The following is a 13,784-nucleotide window of genomic DNA, read 5'->3' as shown; positions in this document are numbered from 1 at the left end:
TATCTAGCCAAAAAGGACAAGGACTCTTCAGGGACAGGAAACAAATGTGTTCAACAGGGAAAATGAAAGGACCAAACTGGTTTCAAGTAATTTAACTGCATTCCAGGACAAAGTTCAAGAATATTTATGGGAATATAATAATGTCATGTGCCAAAACCATAAAATTGAAAATGCCTAACATTCTATCAACTATTATTAAGCAGGAAAGTATAATTCATAATGAAAAGGGGAAAATTAATTGAAACCGAGCAAGAAATTATATAGATGCCTATTAGTAGATGAAGACATTAAAGTGATTATAACTATATCCCATAAATTTAAGCATCTGTAGGAAAAACCAATATGTAAACTACAAATACAGACCATATATAGTCATGTGATACATAATGCCAGGAAAACTGGATCTGCTCATACAGAAGAATGAATTTAGACCCTTATTTCTCACGATGTCAAAAATTCAAATCAAAATGAGTCAAGGTCTGCAGCAATGAAACTAGTAGAATAAAACACAGGATAAATGCTTCATGACATCAGTGTGGGCAAGGGTTTTTATGGATATGACCTCAGAAGCACAGGCAACAAAAGCAAAAATAGACAAATGGAATCCATCAAACTACAAATCTTCCACATGGCAAAAAAAAAACAGTGAAAAGACAGCTATGGGATAGAAAATATCTGCAAATTATACATCTGACAAGCAGTTTATATTCAAAGTAAGTAAGGAATTCAATAACACAAAAAACAAGTAATCTGACTTTTAAAAAATGGAATAAGGAAACCATGAACTGATATTACTCAAAAGCAGACATAGAAATATCCAAGTACATGAAAAAAGTGCTCAATGTCACTGAACATCACGGAGATGCAAATCAAAACCACAATGAGATATCATCTTACACCTATTAGAATAGCTATTATCAAAAAGACAAATGATAAATGTTGATGCAAATGTGGAGAAGAGAACCCTTACACACTGTTGGTGGAAATATAAATTAATGCAGCCATATGGAAAACGACATAGTGGTTCCTCAAAAAATTAAAAATAGGACTACTACATGATCTAGTAAACCTACTACTGAGTATATCTGAAGAAACGAAATCATCATGTCAGAGATATCTGCCCTCTCATGCTCATTGCAGCTTTATACACAATAGTCATGATATGGAGTTAACTAAGAGTCCATGGATGGATTAAGCATATGTATATATGTATATATGTAAAAAGAATGAAATCCTGCCATAAGCAATGACATAAATAAACTTGGACTTTGTATTATGTGAAATAAGCTAGAGACAGAGACACAAACACCACATGATCTTGCTCATATGTGCATTCTAAAAAAGTTGATATCATAAAAGCAAACACTATTAACAGTGCTCATCAAAGGCTAGGCAGATTAGGAAGGAAGTGAAGATGGAGAGATGTTAGTCAAAGGATACATAGTTACAATTGGAAAAGAAATAAGTTTCAAGAAGTCTATCACACAGCAAGGTGATTATGGTTGATGATGTATCTTTAAAAAATGTACAGAGTGGATGCTGTATGCTATTACCACTAAAATGATAACTATGTAAGGTAATATGTTTGTTAATTATGTCAATTTAACCATTCCACAATGTGTATATATATTTCAAAATACCTTGTACAAGATAAAAATATGTTATCAATTTAAAAATAGAAGAGAAAATGGATGAAAAATAACAGTAAGCATATTACTGATTACTGGAAAATATCTAGAAAACAATCAATAAGTTACCAAGTGCAGTATAAGAAAATATAAAACCAAACAAAATAACCTTACCTCTCAAGAGATGTCTCAGAGCCAGTGTCATAAACTTCCAGGTAGTCATTGGTGCAACCATATTCAAACTCCAAATGAAATCTAACAAACTCCAAACGAATCAGTTTACCAGGTTGAACTAATATATGCCAGGTACAGTTGACACCATTAGGGTAGATATTTGGATAGCCAGGACTTTCAATTAGTCCTGCTGACTCTGTAAAAACTTTCCCACACACTGTTGAAATAAAAATAATAGCAATTATCACAACAGGTAGCCAACAAGCACCCACATTCCAAAATAACCTGGGTATTATAACCTCTTAAAACTTCAAAAGAAAAAAATGCTTTGTCTTGTGTCATTTAAAATAATTTAGTTTTTCTCTTATAAACAGACACCAAGTAAAAAATGATAAGTATTGATTAAAAATATATTCTGTCTTTAATTGTGCTTTATAAGTTTTGTTCACTTATTCTTGTGAACTTGTTTTTTTGTTGTGCTAGGGATCAAACCCAGGACTTCGCACATGCTGGCAAACTCTCTACCACTGAGCAACATCCCTAGGTCTATGGTTCACTTATTCTGATATCAGCTTAAAAGGTGAAGAAAGAGACAGTGTCTTACCCAAATTCTCAGTACTGTACTTAGCCATGAAACCATGATTTTCAGTAGAAGAACTTTTCACAAATGTGACATAAAGAATATTGTACACGGATGTTATAACTGAAGGTACTTCTGAACCACAATACTTTTCATTCTCAGGAGAGCCCAAAATGGAACTGCTACCAATCTAAAGTAAAACAGGTATAGCCACATTTATTTTGTTAGGTATGTGTTTTGGAAAACTGCTTCAAGAACAATTATTTCTGAAATGCTTTTATTGCTACAGGAATAATCAATTTGAGAACATAATTAATTTTAGAGCATTTTAGTTATGCCACAAGAAACTCCATTGGCAATTACTCTCCTTCCGCTGAAACCAGAGTGCCAGGCAGCTACTGATCTCTCTGTTCCTATAAATCCATTCTGAGCATTTCCAACAAACGGAATCACATAATATGTGGTCCTCTGTGACTAGGTTCTTCCAGGCAGTAGAATGTTTTCAAAGTCTATCCATCTAGCAGCAGATGTCATTAATAAATTCCTTTTTAATGCCCATACATATGGCAAGGGTATATTATATTTTATTTATCCATTCATTAGTTGAAGAATATTTAAGTTGTCTCCACTTTTTAAATTATAAATAATCATTGTTTGATATTTTCATATGCTATAATAAATCATTTTAGGAATATTAAATAAATTTTGGTGTGGCTATATACTTTCAGTGCCCTTATGTACAAAAGTAAGAGTAGGATTGCTGGATCAAATGATAACTCTGTGTATGACATTTTGAGGAGTTGAAAACTGCTTTTCAAAATAGCTACATCAATGTGCATTCCCAGCAGCAATGCTTAAGGGTCCCAGTTTCCCCGTATCCTCACCAATACTTGTTATTATGAGTTTTTTTATTACAGCCATCCTGTGGGGGTGAAATATTATCTCATAATAATTTTGATTTGCATTTCTCTGATGACTAAAATTATGTTAAGTGTCTTTTCACATGCTTCTTGTCCATTTGCATATCATCTTTAAATAAATGTCTATCTATATCGTTTGTCAATTTTTAAAACTTTCAACTTTGATGAAATCCAGTTTCAACTTTGATGAAATCCAGTTTTTCCATTTTCTCTTTTGTTGTTTTTACTTTTGTGTCATAGCTAAGAAGGTTTTTACCTAACCAAAGCTCAAAATGACTTACTACTCTAATTTCTTCTAATAGTTTCATGGTTGTATATCCCACAGATAGATCTGTAGGCCATTTTAGTTAATTTTGGGTACAAGCAAGAGGTCCAACTTCATACTTTTGCTCATAGATATTCAGCAGCATTTGTTGAAAAAAATGACCTTTTATTTCATAAATCAGTTGACCTTAAAAGTATGTGTTTATTTTTGTGCTTTGAATCCTGTTCCATTGATCTCCATTTATATCCCTGCTCTAATAACAGACTGTACTGATTGCTGCTTTGTTCTGAGGTTTGATTTTGGAAATTGTCAGTTCTCCAACTTTGTTCCAGAATGTTTTGGCTATTCTTTTTCCCTTGTATTTTATATGAATTTTATAATCAGTTTGTGAATTTCTACAAAAAGAACCACCTGAAATTTTGATTGGAATTGAATCTTTAGATTAACTTGGGGAGTACTGCCATTTTAACAATTACTAAATCTTATCTGTCAACAGAAGACATCTCTCCATTTATTTAGGTCTTTACAATTTCTTTCCATGATGTTTATAGCTTTCAGAACACAAGTCTTGTACTTCATTTTAAGTATATTCCTTAATGATTATTATTTTAATGCTATTATAGATGGAATTATTTCCTTGATTTCATTTCCAAATAATTCATTGGTAGTACATAGAAAAAGAAATTATTTTCACGTTTTGATCTTATAACCTGCAACTTGCTGAATGCATTAGTTGTATTAGTTTTTATGTGAATATATTCCTTTAGATTTTCTGCAGACAAGCTTATGTTATCTGTGAATAAAGATACTTTTACTCCTTCCTTTCCATTCAGGATACATTTAATTTCTTTTCCTTGTTTAATTGCTCTAGGAACAAATTCCATATAATGTTGAACAGAAGTGTAAGGATAGACATCCTTTGTCTTTTTATTGGTCATAGGGGCAAAGCATTTTGTAATTCATCATTAAAAATGATGCTATATGTGGCTTTCTTAATGGTTGCCCTTTTTCAGATTAAAGACTTCTCTTTTCCCCTAGTTTGCTGAGTGCTTTTGTTATGGAAAGTGCTGGATTTTGCAAATGATTTCTCTGTATCTATTGAGATGAACATGTTTATTTGACTTTCATTTTATTGATATCAGCATGATATTCATTGATTTTGGGGTATTGTAACAGTCTAGACTTCCTGGAATAAATATCACTTGGTGATGAAACATAGTCCTATCTATACACTGGATTCAGGTAGCTAGCATTTTGTTAACAATTTTTGTACCGATAGTTGTAAGAGATATTGATCTACATAAATGATTTCTGTTTCATATAAATGAATTGAGTGTAACACGACATAATATTTTAGTAATTTAAAAGCAAGTACAAATATGCAAAGGTTTGTTTACTCTTACCTCAATATAATCTGTATCACAGTGGGTATAACTTCCAATGTGCAAGTCAGTGAAGTTAAGAAGAACTATTTGGCTTAGGGACTGGCGGATGGTCCACCTACAGGTCCTTTCTCCAGGATATACATTTGGATAAAAAGGTGAGCGAATAACCCCTTCTCCAGTTAATTCACCCCCACAAGCTGTAAATATGAAAATGACAGTAGTGTTTGTCCAGAAATGAGTAATTCTTGCCCTCAACTTTATTGCAAAATCTAATTCTGCCTGAAAAGATGGCAAAATGGAACTCTTTTTTTTTTTTTTTTTTTGGTAGTAATAGGGTTTGAACTCAGGGCCCCACACTTGCTAGGCATGTCTCTACCACTTGAGCCATTCCCTTTTTTGTGTTGGGTATTTTTGAGATAGGGTCTCATGAGCTATTTTCCTGGATTGGCTTTGAACTGTGATCCTCCTGATCTCTGCCTCCCAAGTAACTAAAATTATAGGCATGAGTCACTAGTGCCCAACCTGAATGTGACATTTCTGAGAGAATAATTCCTTGAGACTTGAGAACATAAAATAACTTATTTTAAGAAATTAAAATGTTCCAATCAGTTAAATTAGCCATTTAAAAATTAAGCAGCAATTTCCTTACCAACTTGATAAACAGCTCTGAAACTAGCCCTTTGGACAGAAGTGCCTATTTTAAGCCTGATCCAGACATTGTTAGTAATAGATCGGATGGGAGAGAGGGTTTCGTTGCCACAGACTTTTCCAAGTAAGGTTTCCTCATCTCGAACCTAAACAGAAAAATAAGATAGCTCTGTAATCCTAACTGATAAAGTTACCTTGGCAATGGTAGCACTATTTGGAGATGAAACTGTGGTAGATTCAATATGTACAAAAATCTAAGTTAGGTAATATTTATGATATTTGAAAGCAGCCAGTATGTCATTTTTAGCACAATGTAATAAGACTAAATGTTGACAAAATCTTTAAGCCAATAAAATTCCAAAGCATAAGAATCTTAAAGATGTCCTACTAATACTTTCCACAATGCCAAAGACAAAATAAATCTATAATTTTGGACTACTTCACAAACAACCAGAAACAAGTATACTGTATGTGAAAACAAAAGTTTCAGTCACACCTGAAACCAAAGGAAGTTATGGAATAAACTGTTTTCATTGATGACAGAAAAAAAGATAGGAAGTTAGAGAAAGAGAAAAAGAGAGAGAGAGAGACAGAGAGACAGAGACAGAGAGACAGAGAGAGAAGAGGGAAGGAAGGGCAAGGGAAGGGAGAGGAGGAAAGAGAAGATGAGAGAGCTCACTTATGGAATTCAATTTAAAGTTTAGAATAAAAGCATTAAATGAGGAAGAATAAAGTAAAAAATTAAAGCAAACCTAATAAAATACAAAATAAAGTAGAATTCATAATACATTGAAGAGCTGTTTTGGAGGGAGGTTGAGGGATGGGGTTTAAAAAAAACCTCAGGTCTCATTTTTCCATTTACATAGATGTGTACACAGTATATGGGGGTATGGGGGAAAGGAGAATGATGGAGGGGATGAATTCAACTATGATATGTCGTAAGAACTTTTGTAAATGTCACAAAGTACCCCCAGCACAAGAATAATAAATAAATAAGAAAAATCTCTGGCAACTCTAATAAGCACAAATACACAAAACTAAAAATCACAAAGGTGCTAGAAACACAGATTCTAGGAAATATTTTAAATATAATTCTATATACAATTATATGCCAATATATTAGAATGCTTAAAGTGAATTATTCTAAAAATATATATATATAAATTATTAAAATCATCTAAGGAGAAAAATAAAATCCATATAAACATAAGCTATGGATAAAATCTAAAAAATTACCAAGTAATTACTTCACCTTTCCCAAGGGATAAACTTCCAGGAGACATTCTTTAAAGTAAGGCCTTTTAAAATTTGAAGAAATAGATAACTCCATATGTAGTTTGTTTTATGTCACCATCAAACATGGAACAATTTCCAATTAATTTTTCTCAGAACCCTGTTACTAAATTCTGACATAAATAGTAAAAATGAAGAACCATGGGCTGATCCCATACATTAATATAAATACAGAAATCCTGAACACAATTCTAGAAAAATGAATTTATAGTCCATTGTCAGTCTTGTATACAAAAACCAAGTATGAAAACAAAAGTATTGTAAGGATTGTTTGAAGTTATAATTTATATAGAACTTCATCAATAGATCCAACCTGATAAACCATATGATAGCTCTATAACTGTCAAAATGTTTGTTTATATCCTAATTTATTAAAAGCAAAACTTAGAAAGTCAGAAGAGAAAGAAAATGTCCTTCATATAATAAAGACTATGTGTGATGCTTACTTTTGATTGTCAGCTTTATTGGATTATGAAATGCCTAGGAGACTTGGAAATCACACTTCTGGTTGTGTCTGTGATGGCATTTCCAGGAATGACTATATCATGAGGGTTCTGACCTAATGGATGGATTAATCCCTTGATAATCTGATGGCATTATCAGGAGATGGTGAGGTGGAAGGTGGGAACCAGTTGGAGAAGTAGGTCACTAGGGGCATGTTCATGACGGGATGGGTATTATTTTGCCCTAGCCTCTTCCTGTTTTCTTTGCTCTCTCCCTGGCCACTGTGATATGATCTTCCCTACGCCACCAAATCCTCCCCACCATAATAGATGGGCACCTCTGGAACTGTGATCTAAAATAAATTTTTCCACCCTTAGGTCATTCTCTGCTATTTTGGTCAGGGCTGCACAAAAATAATTAATGCACCACCTGTTTTAACTAAACAACCAATGAACACCATCTATGCATTTATGAACTAGGTTCAAATCCTACCTCTCAGAAGCCTCCACTGTTAACCTGGAGCATACTACTACATCTAAGCCTAGCTCATGGGATGGTTGAAACAAATAGGTGAAACAGTAATGTGATTTTTCTTAATAAGATACCTGGTAATAAAAATGTTGATTAGGGAAGAGCTATTGCTATTCTTGACATTTTTAAAGATGAAATACTTTAAAGGCATCTCACCATAATTGGGAACCATTCAATGGGTATACCTACTACTTATGCTACATAAAATTATTACTGAGGCTCTGGAAACCTAAATACTAATTTGTTCACCTAATGAACTCTCAAAAGGTTTCAATAAGTACTAGGACCTGCGCTGACAATAGCACTGTGGAGCACTGTCCACAAGAAATTTAGAACAGGCAAGAACATTTTGTGAAGTGTGACAAGTTGGATGTCTGGAAAAATGCAAAGTGCTGCATTTTTTATTTAACCAACGGTTCTCGGTAGGTGCCACAATTAGACATTTGGGAATTTTGTGAAAGTATTTTTTGTTTCTGTTTTTAATTATGATCATAATGATGGTGGGTTACTATTGGCATTTAGTGCCTAAGGATAAAGAAACACCAGGCCAGCCTGTAATGTGAGAGAGAATCATACATAACAGGTATTTTTAAAAGTCCCTTATGACATTCATACTGATGAAAGTTTTATTATTAAGCATAAAATCTAGTTCTGTTTTACATATTAAACAGTATTTTTGTACAATTTAAATGAACACTGATTTTTTGGGGGAATGACTAGTGTAGTATAAATGGAAATAATCCTTTCTTTCCCCTTCCTGGAACTCTGCCAAGAGTTGGTCGCCATTTCAGAAAAGTTAGTCACCAACCCACACAGCCATGTCAGCCCACATTTGCTCAGCAGCATTCATAGTAATTTAGGATACACACAGCTGACAGCTTCATTTTGTCTTCAAATGCAGCATGCCCAGGCAATTTTTATTTTGCCAGTTTACTTTCATTTCTCCTTAAAGTTATACTTACAGCTTTATATTTTTAATATAATATGTGTAATGAGGTTACATGAATGAATTTCAGAATAGTAAAAAATCATCAAGTAGCAAACTACTGGCTTAACAAAGACTGAACTTATCCAGGGGATAATGGACCATTTCTCAACAGAAATAACCTCTAAACTGAGATTTGGAGGCCAAGGAGGAATTATGTAAGCCAAGCGAAGCGAAGATTTCAAAACTATGATAGTAGAAGCTGATAGATTGTTGGCTTAGTTACTGTTGCCCATAAGTGGTAGAAATTTAAGGTTCTAGAAGATTACATGGCAATATGTATCATGAGTCCTCCAACTCTAACACTCTATTGTAATGACTTCAAGATGCAGGAAAAAATGCATGTGGATCCACTTCAGACTATGATCTATAGGGACAAGAACTGAAGCTATTTAAAGGTCAAATAATAAGAAGTGATTAAACAACTTATGGTGCAGCCATATGAGAGAGTCTTACACAGACATAAAAAATCACATGCCTCTCCACTGACTCAGGCTCAAACCAGTTCCTTTCTCCAAACTCTTACAACATCTGCAACACAAACTGTACTTATTGAAGTAAAGTCATGCCAAATTTCCCTCTAACCAAACAGCAAATCTCAGAGGAAAGAGCAAATTTCTGCATCCCCTTTAGCATCTCACAAAAAAACTTTGCAAATAGGTATTTGGCACATCCTTGTTGATTCATTAATCTTAAAGTGCCATACCTGATGGTTCCTTTTGTTAAGAGATGTAGACCTGCTGCAGTTCTTGAAAACCAGAAAGCATGACACGTGGAGTAAGATAGCTTCCTGCTCTCCAATCCCCCAGGGTTCTGTTTGTTCTTCTAAAATTATGGTCTCTCTTTTCTATTTTGCCCATTAGAAGATGACAAGAAATTCAGCAAATAGCATCAGAGCAAACTGAAGTAAGCCATTCCCTTGGGCTCTGATTAATGAAACTCAAGGACTTTAGCAAGGAGAAGCAGCTGCAGTCCAAATGTTTTAAAAAGAACTTATAGGGCTCAAGGGCCCTAAACCTAGAAGGTGCAATTGATTTTGGCTACATTTCTCTCTCTTCGGGTAAATGAAACCTTATTAATTCTGAAGATGGTACTCTCCCTTGATCCTACTCATGGCAGTACTTTTAGCCACCACACTTTTGAAAGAGATCCTGAAATAAAATATACCAAATGCTCTAAAGTGACCCCTGATATTTTTTGCATCACAATTTGCAACTTCTAGGACTCCAAAAAAATCTTTTCCTTTGTGCTTCTGAACTAGGATAGACTATATTGTTTTTCATAACTGCTCAGTTCCCTTTTCTAAGAAGAGTGAGTATCTATGCCCTTTGCCATGTGACTTGCTGTGTATCTCCCTATGGAGAATTAGTACTTAGCATTGCCTTTGACTGTGAGCTTAGACATAGGACGTGCTTTGCCTCACAGAATGTGAATAGAAGTGATCTGATAAATTTCCAAATATAGGCTTTGGCTGCCGTTGTGTGATTCAACCACCTTTTACTTTTCCCTCTCACAAGACCAAGAGGCTGGGTCCCACAGTGGCAAAGACATGAGAAACAGCAGCAGAGCTCTAAGCAGAACTGTTTCAAAGCTAACATGTTAATACACCAAAAGGTAAACACTACTGTAAAGCACAGAATTCTTTTGCTTTCCTTTTTTAATCTGTCTGGCAATCTTTAGTGATTGCTTCTTATTGCAGCATAACCAAGAGAAAGATGACTAATATACGAACCTGGTTTGCAGTAACAAAGTTGTTTGTTTGCTTGTTTATTTGTTTTAAGAGGTCAGGTGAAGCCATGCCATGATCACTTGGCAGAAGGAATCACAAAAAATAAATTCTTTTAGTGGATTGCATTTGCAAAGGAATGGCAGAGACCAGTGTAAAATGCTAGTGTTCTGTGGACCGGGTCCAACATTCTCACTGATTTCTTTATTCATCTGGTTAATTCCGAATGTTTCAGCCTAAAGCCCCAGTATGCTCTCTGATCCAGGATTTTTAGCCTATGGAATATTCCAACTGTCTTCTGATTTTTATATTCAAAGATTGAACTAGTTCCTGAAGAGAAACTGCTCTTTAAAAAAGCAAGTTCTTACTAAAGAACTATTTCCTGTTCAGCAAGCTAAAATTAACTGGCCTGAAAAACACAATTTATATGAAAATTTAAGTGTGAGATGTAGAGGCCAGTAAACAGTAAGATTTAACATCTGGAAAGGATCAGTTCTCAAAACCATCTTTTAATGTGTGTGTTCATTTGTCTGTATGTTATAAATCCAGATTTGTTTTTGAATTACAATTGCTAAAATCCATTTAAGCATTAAATCTTGATTCAAAGCAAACCAAATATGCTGACACTAGTCTTGGTCCATCCAAAAGCTGAGACCAGAACCTTACCATATGATAGTGTGAGTTGATCTTCAGGCAGACATAACAGTTAGTGAAGTAAAAATTTGGTATTGGAAACTAGTCTTGGGCTAATCTAAGTCACTTGGAGAGGGATGTGACCTCTTCCTCAATGAAGGAAGAAAAGGGGTAAGGCATACAAGATGAGAGAAAACATGCAGGAACTGTAAGTTATTTTCTTTGGTTAGTCTCACTTTCTCTCTCTCTCTCTCTCTCTCTCTCTCTCTCTCTCTCTCTCTCTCTCTTTCTTTCCCATCCACCTTTGATTCATCAGGCACTCCATGATATGCTGCCTTGTCACATGCCCAGAAGCAATGGGGTCAACCAACCATGGACTAAGACTTACAAAACTGTGAGTCAAAATAAATCTTCCCTCTTCTAAGTTGATTTTTTCCCCATATTTCACCAGAATGAGGAAGAGCTGACTAATACAGCCTATTTCATCACAAATATTAGTATTCTAGCTAAGATGTAGAGATAGGAGGATCATGCTTCAAGGCCAGGCTCAAAGTTAGCAAGACCTTATCTAAAAAATAAACAGGGAAGAAAGGGAGGGGAGGGGAGAGGAGGGGAGAAGAATGGAGAGGAAAGAGGTGTGGGGTAGAAAGGAAGGGAAGGAAAGGGAAAGGAATGGAAGGGAGGGAAAGGGAAAGAAGAGAAAAAAGGTTCTGGGAAAAGACAGACCCTCTGTGTTTCAGCTTGCTGTATTCCCTCATTTTCCCAATTTTTCAGTTCTCTTCCTTTAAATCTTCAACTGGAGATGTTACCTGGGAGTTGAATTTTATTATCTCACAAGTTTGCTTATCAGCATTTCCTATTTCTGATTGTCTACCTAGTCGTTCACATTTCATTTCCTTCTAATCCAATAATTATTTAGAAAACAGTTCATTGATTTCCAAGTACTTAGACATTTTTAAATGCTTTTATCAATAATTTCCTACTGTGTTACACTGAAGAGAGGTACAATGTTCACTTTGTTAATTATCTAGGATTGTCATAGCAGGCTAAAATAGGATGAATTTGTGATTCGATGCTACATGTAGAATAGGCACATTCCCTGGTTTTCAGAACCAATAATCTCTCTATAGCTTATTATTTTTAAACTTTTCTGTGTCGTTTATTTTTGATGTTTCCCATGTCTAAGAAGAAGCAACTTCCCCAGAAGCCCTCCTGTTTCTCCAGAAGACATGGTGCCCTGCCCCCACCTCCATAGCTTGCTCCTGTGGTGTTCCATTTGCAGTTCCCCTGAGTTGGACAAACAGCAGATGGGTCAAGAACATTGGTAGGATGAATAAGCCTATTAATTTCCCTACATATCATACCTCAGCCTTAAAATCATATGGACTTCTAAATTTATTATTCAGCCTACAACTTGCATTTTCTGGGAATAAGAATTAAACTTTCATTACTACCTTATGTGCCCTTCACTCAGAGTTCTAATGACAAAAGTCATTTATGAAATATTAATGAGAGGTACTGCTTTTTATTCTGGAAAGATGCTTCTGTCCCATGCATTGACCATTCAATACAATTTAAAAACTCTCTTGGACAAAACAGATGAGCTGAAAGTTCATCTGCTCTGTACTCATACCACATCCTCCACGAGCAATACGTGCTTTTGGAAGTAGAAATTTTGAGAAAGAGGTATACATAAATCTAAGGGAAAAGAAGCTAAATTGTGCTTCTTTAAAAAAAAAAAAGAAAAGAAAAAGATATGCTACACTAGGTCTGGGCAACACCAAACTCATTATCTTTTGTAGTTAAATTTTATTCTTAAACAAATGCTTAAGGGTCTCTCTTACTGAGCAAAAAGTAAGTCTTTCAAAAACCACAGTATGGATGAAAGGTATACATTAGGCAATGGAATCAAAGTCTTTTCTAAAAGATGAATTTGCATGGTAGGAAAACACCTCAAGCCACACAATGAGAACTGGGATTCTTAGGATGCATCTATTCATGCTCAGAAGAAAATTTCTGACTACCATTCTCCCATATTGTTCTACAATTCTCTGTGTCATCTTCACTCTTGCTAAAACTTTGAGCTAGTAAACATCAACATCATGGCCTCTCTAAACCACCAAAGTATCTGAAATACCATCTTTTCTTTTATTCCTTTGCCTAATCATTTTACTTTTTAACTATAGTTTTTAAAAATGAAATTATTATTTTATGGAAAATATATGACATCATAATAACACTATTTAAGTCTTATTCCTACATCACTTTCTTCCACAAGTACTGTCTAAAGTACATCAAAAAAAAAGTTTATGAACAGTAGCTCACACCTGCAATCCTAACTATGTGGGAGGCTGAGATTGGAAGGATCACAGTTTCAGGCCACTCCAGTCATAAAGTTAGTGAGACCCCATCTCAACCAAGGTACACAGGAAGCTGAGATCAGGAGGACTGTAGTTCTAGGCCAGCCTGGGCAAAAAAGTTTATAGGACTCCATCTCAATGGAAAAAAACCTGGGCATGGTGACATGCACCTGCCATCACAGAGATGACTGGAAGCTTAAAATAGGAGGATC

The 13,784-nt window shown here is 34.8% G+C and overlaps 1 protein-coding gene across 1 annotated transcript in view; it reads right to left on the bottom strand.

The window, feature by feature from the left end:
* Window positions 1–13,784, bottom strand: part of Cubn (cubilin) — a 253,945-nt gene that overhangs the window by 196,001 nt on the left and 44,160 nt on the right. The window contains exons 18-21 of the mRNA XM_074056589.1: window positions 5,602–5,746; window positions 4,971–5,149; window positions 2,407–2,572; window positions 1,803–2,019 (exon numbers count right to left, since the gene is read on the bottom strand). Of these exons, the coding sequence (XP_073912690.1) occupies window positions 1,803–2,019; window positions 2,407–2,572; window positions 4,971–5,149; window positions 5,602–5,746 (707 nt within the window). The remainder of the gene's footprint in view (window positions 1–1,802; window positions 2,020–2,406; window positions 2,573–4,970; window positions 5,150–5,601; window positions 5,747–13,784) is intronic.

This window comes from Castor canadensis, chromosome 15, assembly GCF_047511655.1.
Source record: "Castor canadensis chromosome 15, mCasCan1.hap1v2, whole genome shotgun sequence".
Classification (NCBI taxonomy): Eukaryota; Metazoa; Chordata; class Mammalia; order Rodentia; family Castoridae; genus Castor; species Castor canadensis.
The sequence above is the reverse complement of the archived record's forward strand: the minus strand, read 5'-3'. Positions and strand labels throughout refer to the sequence as shown.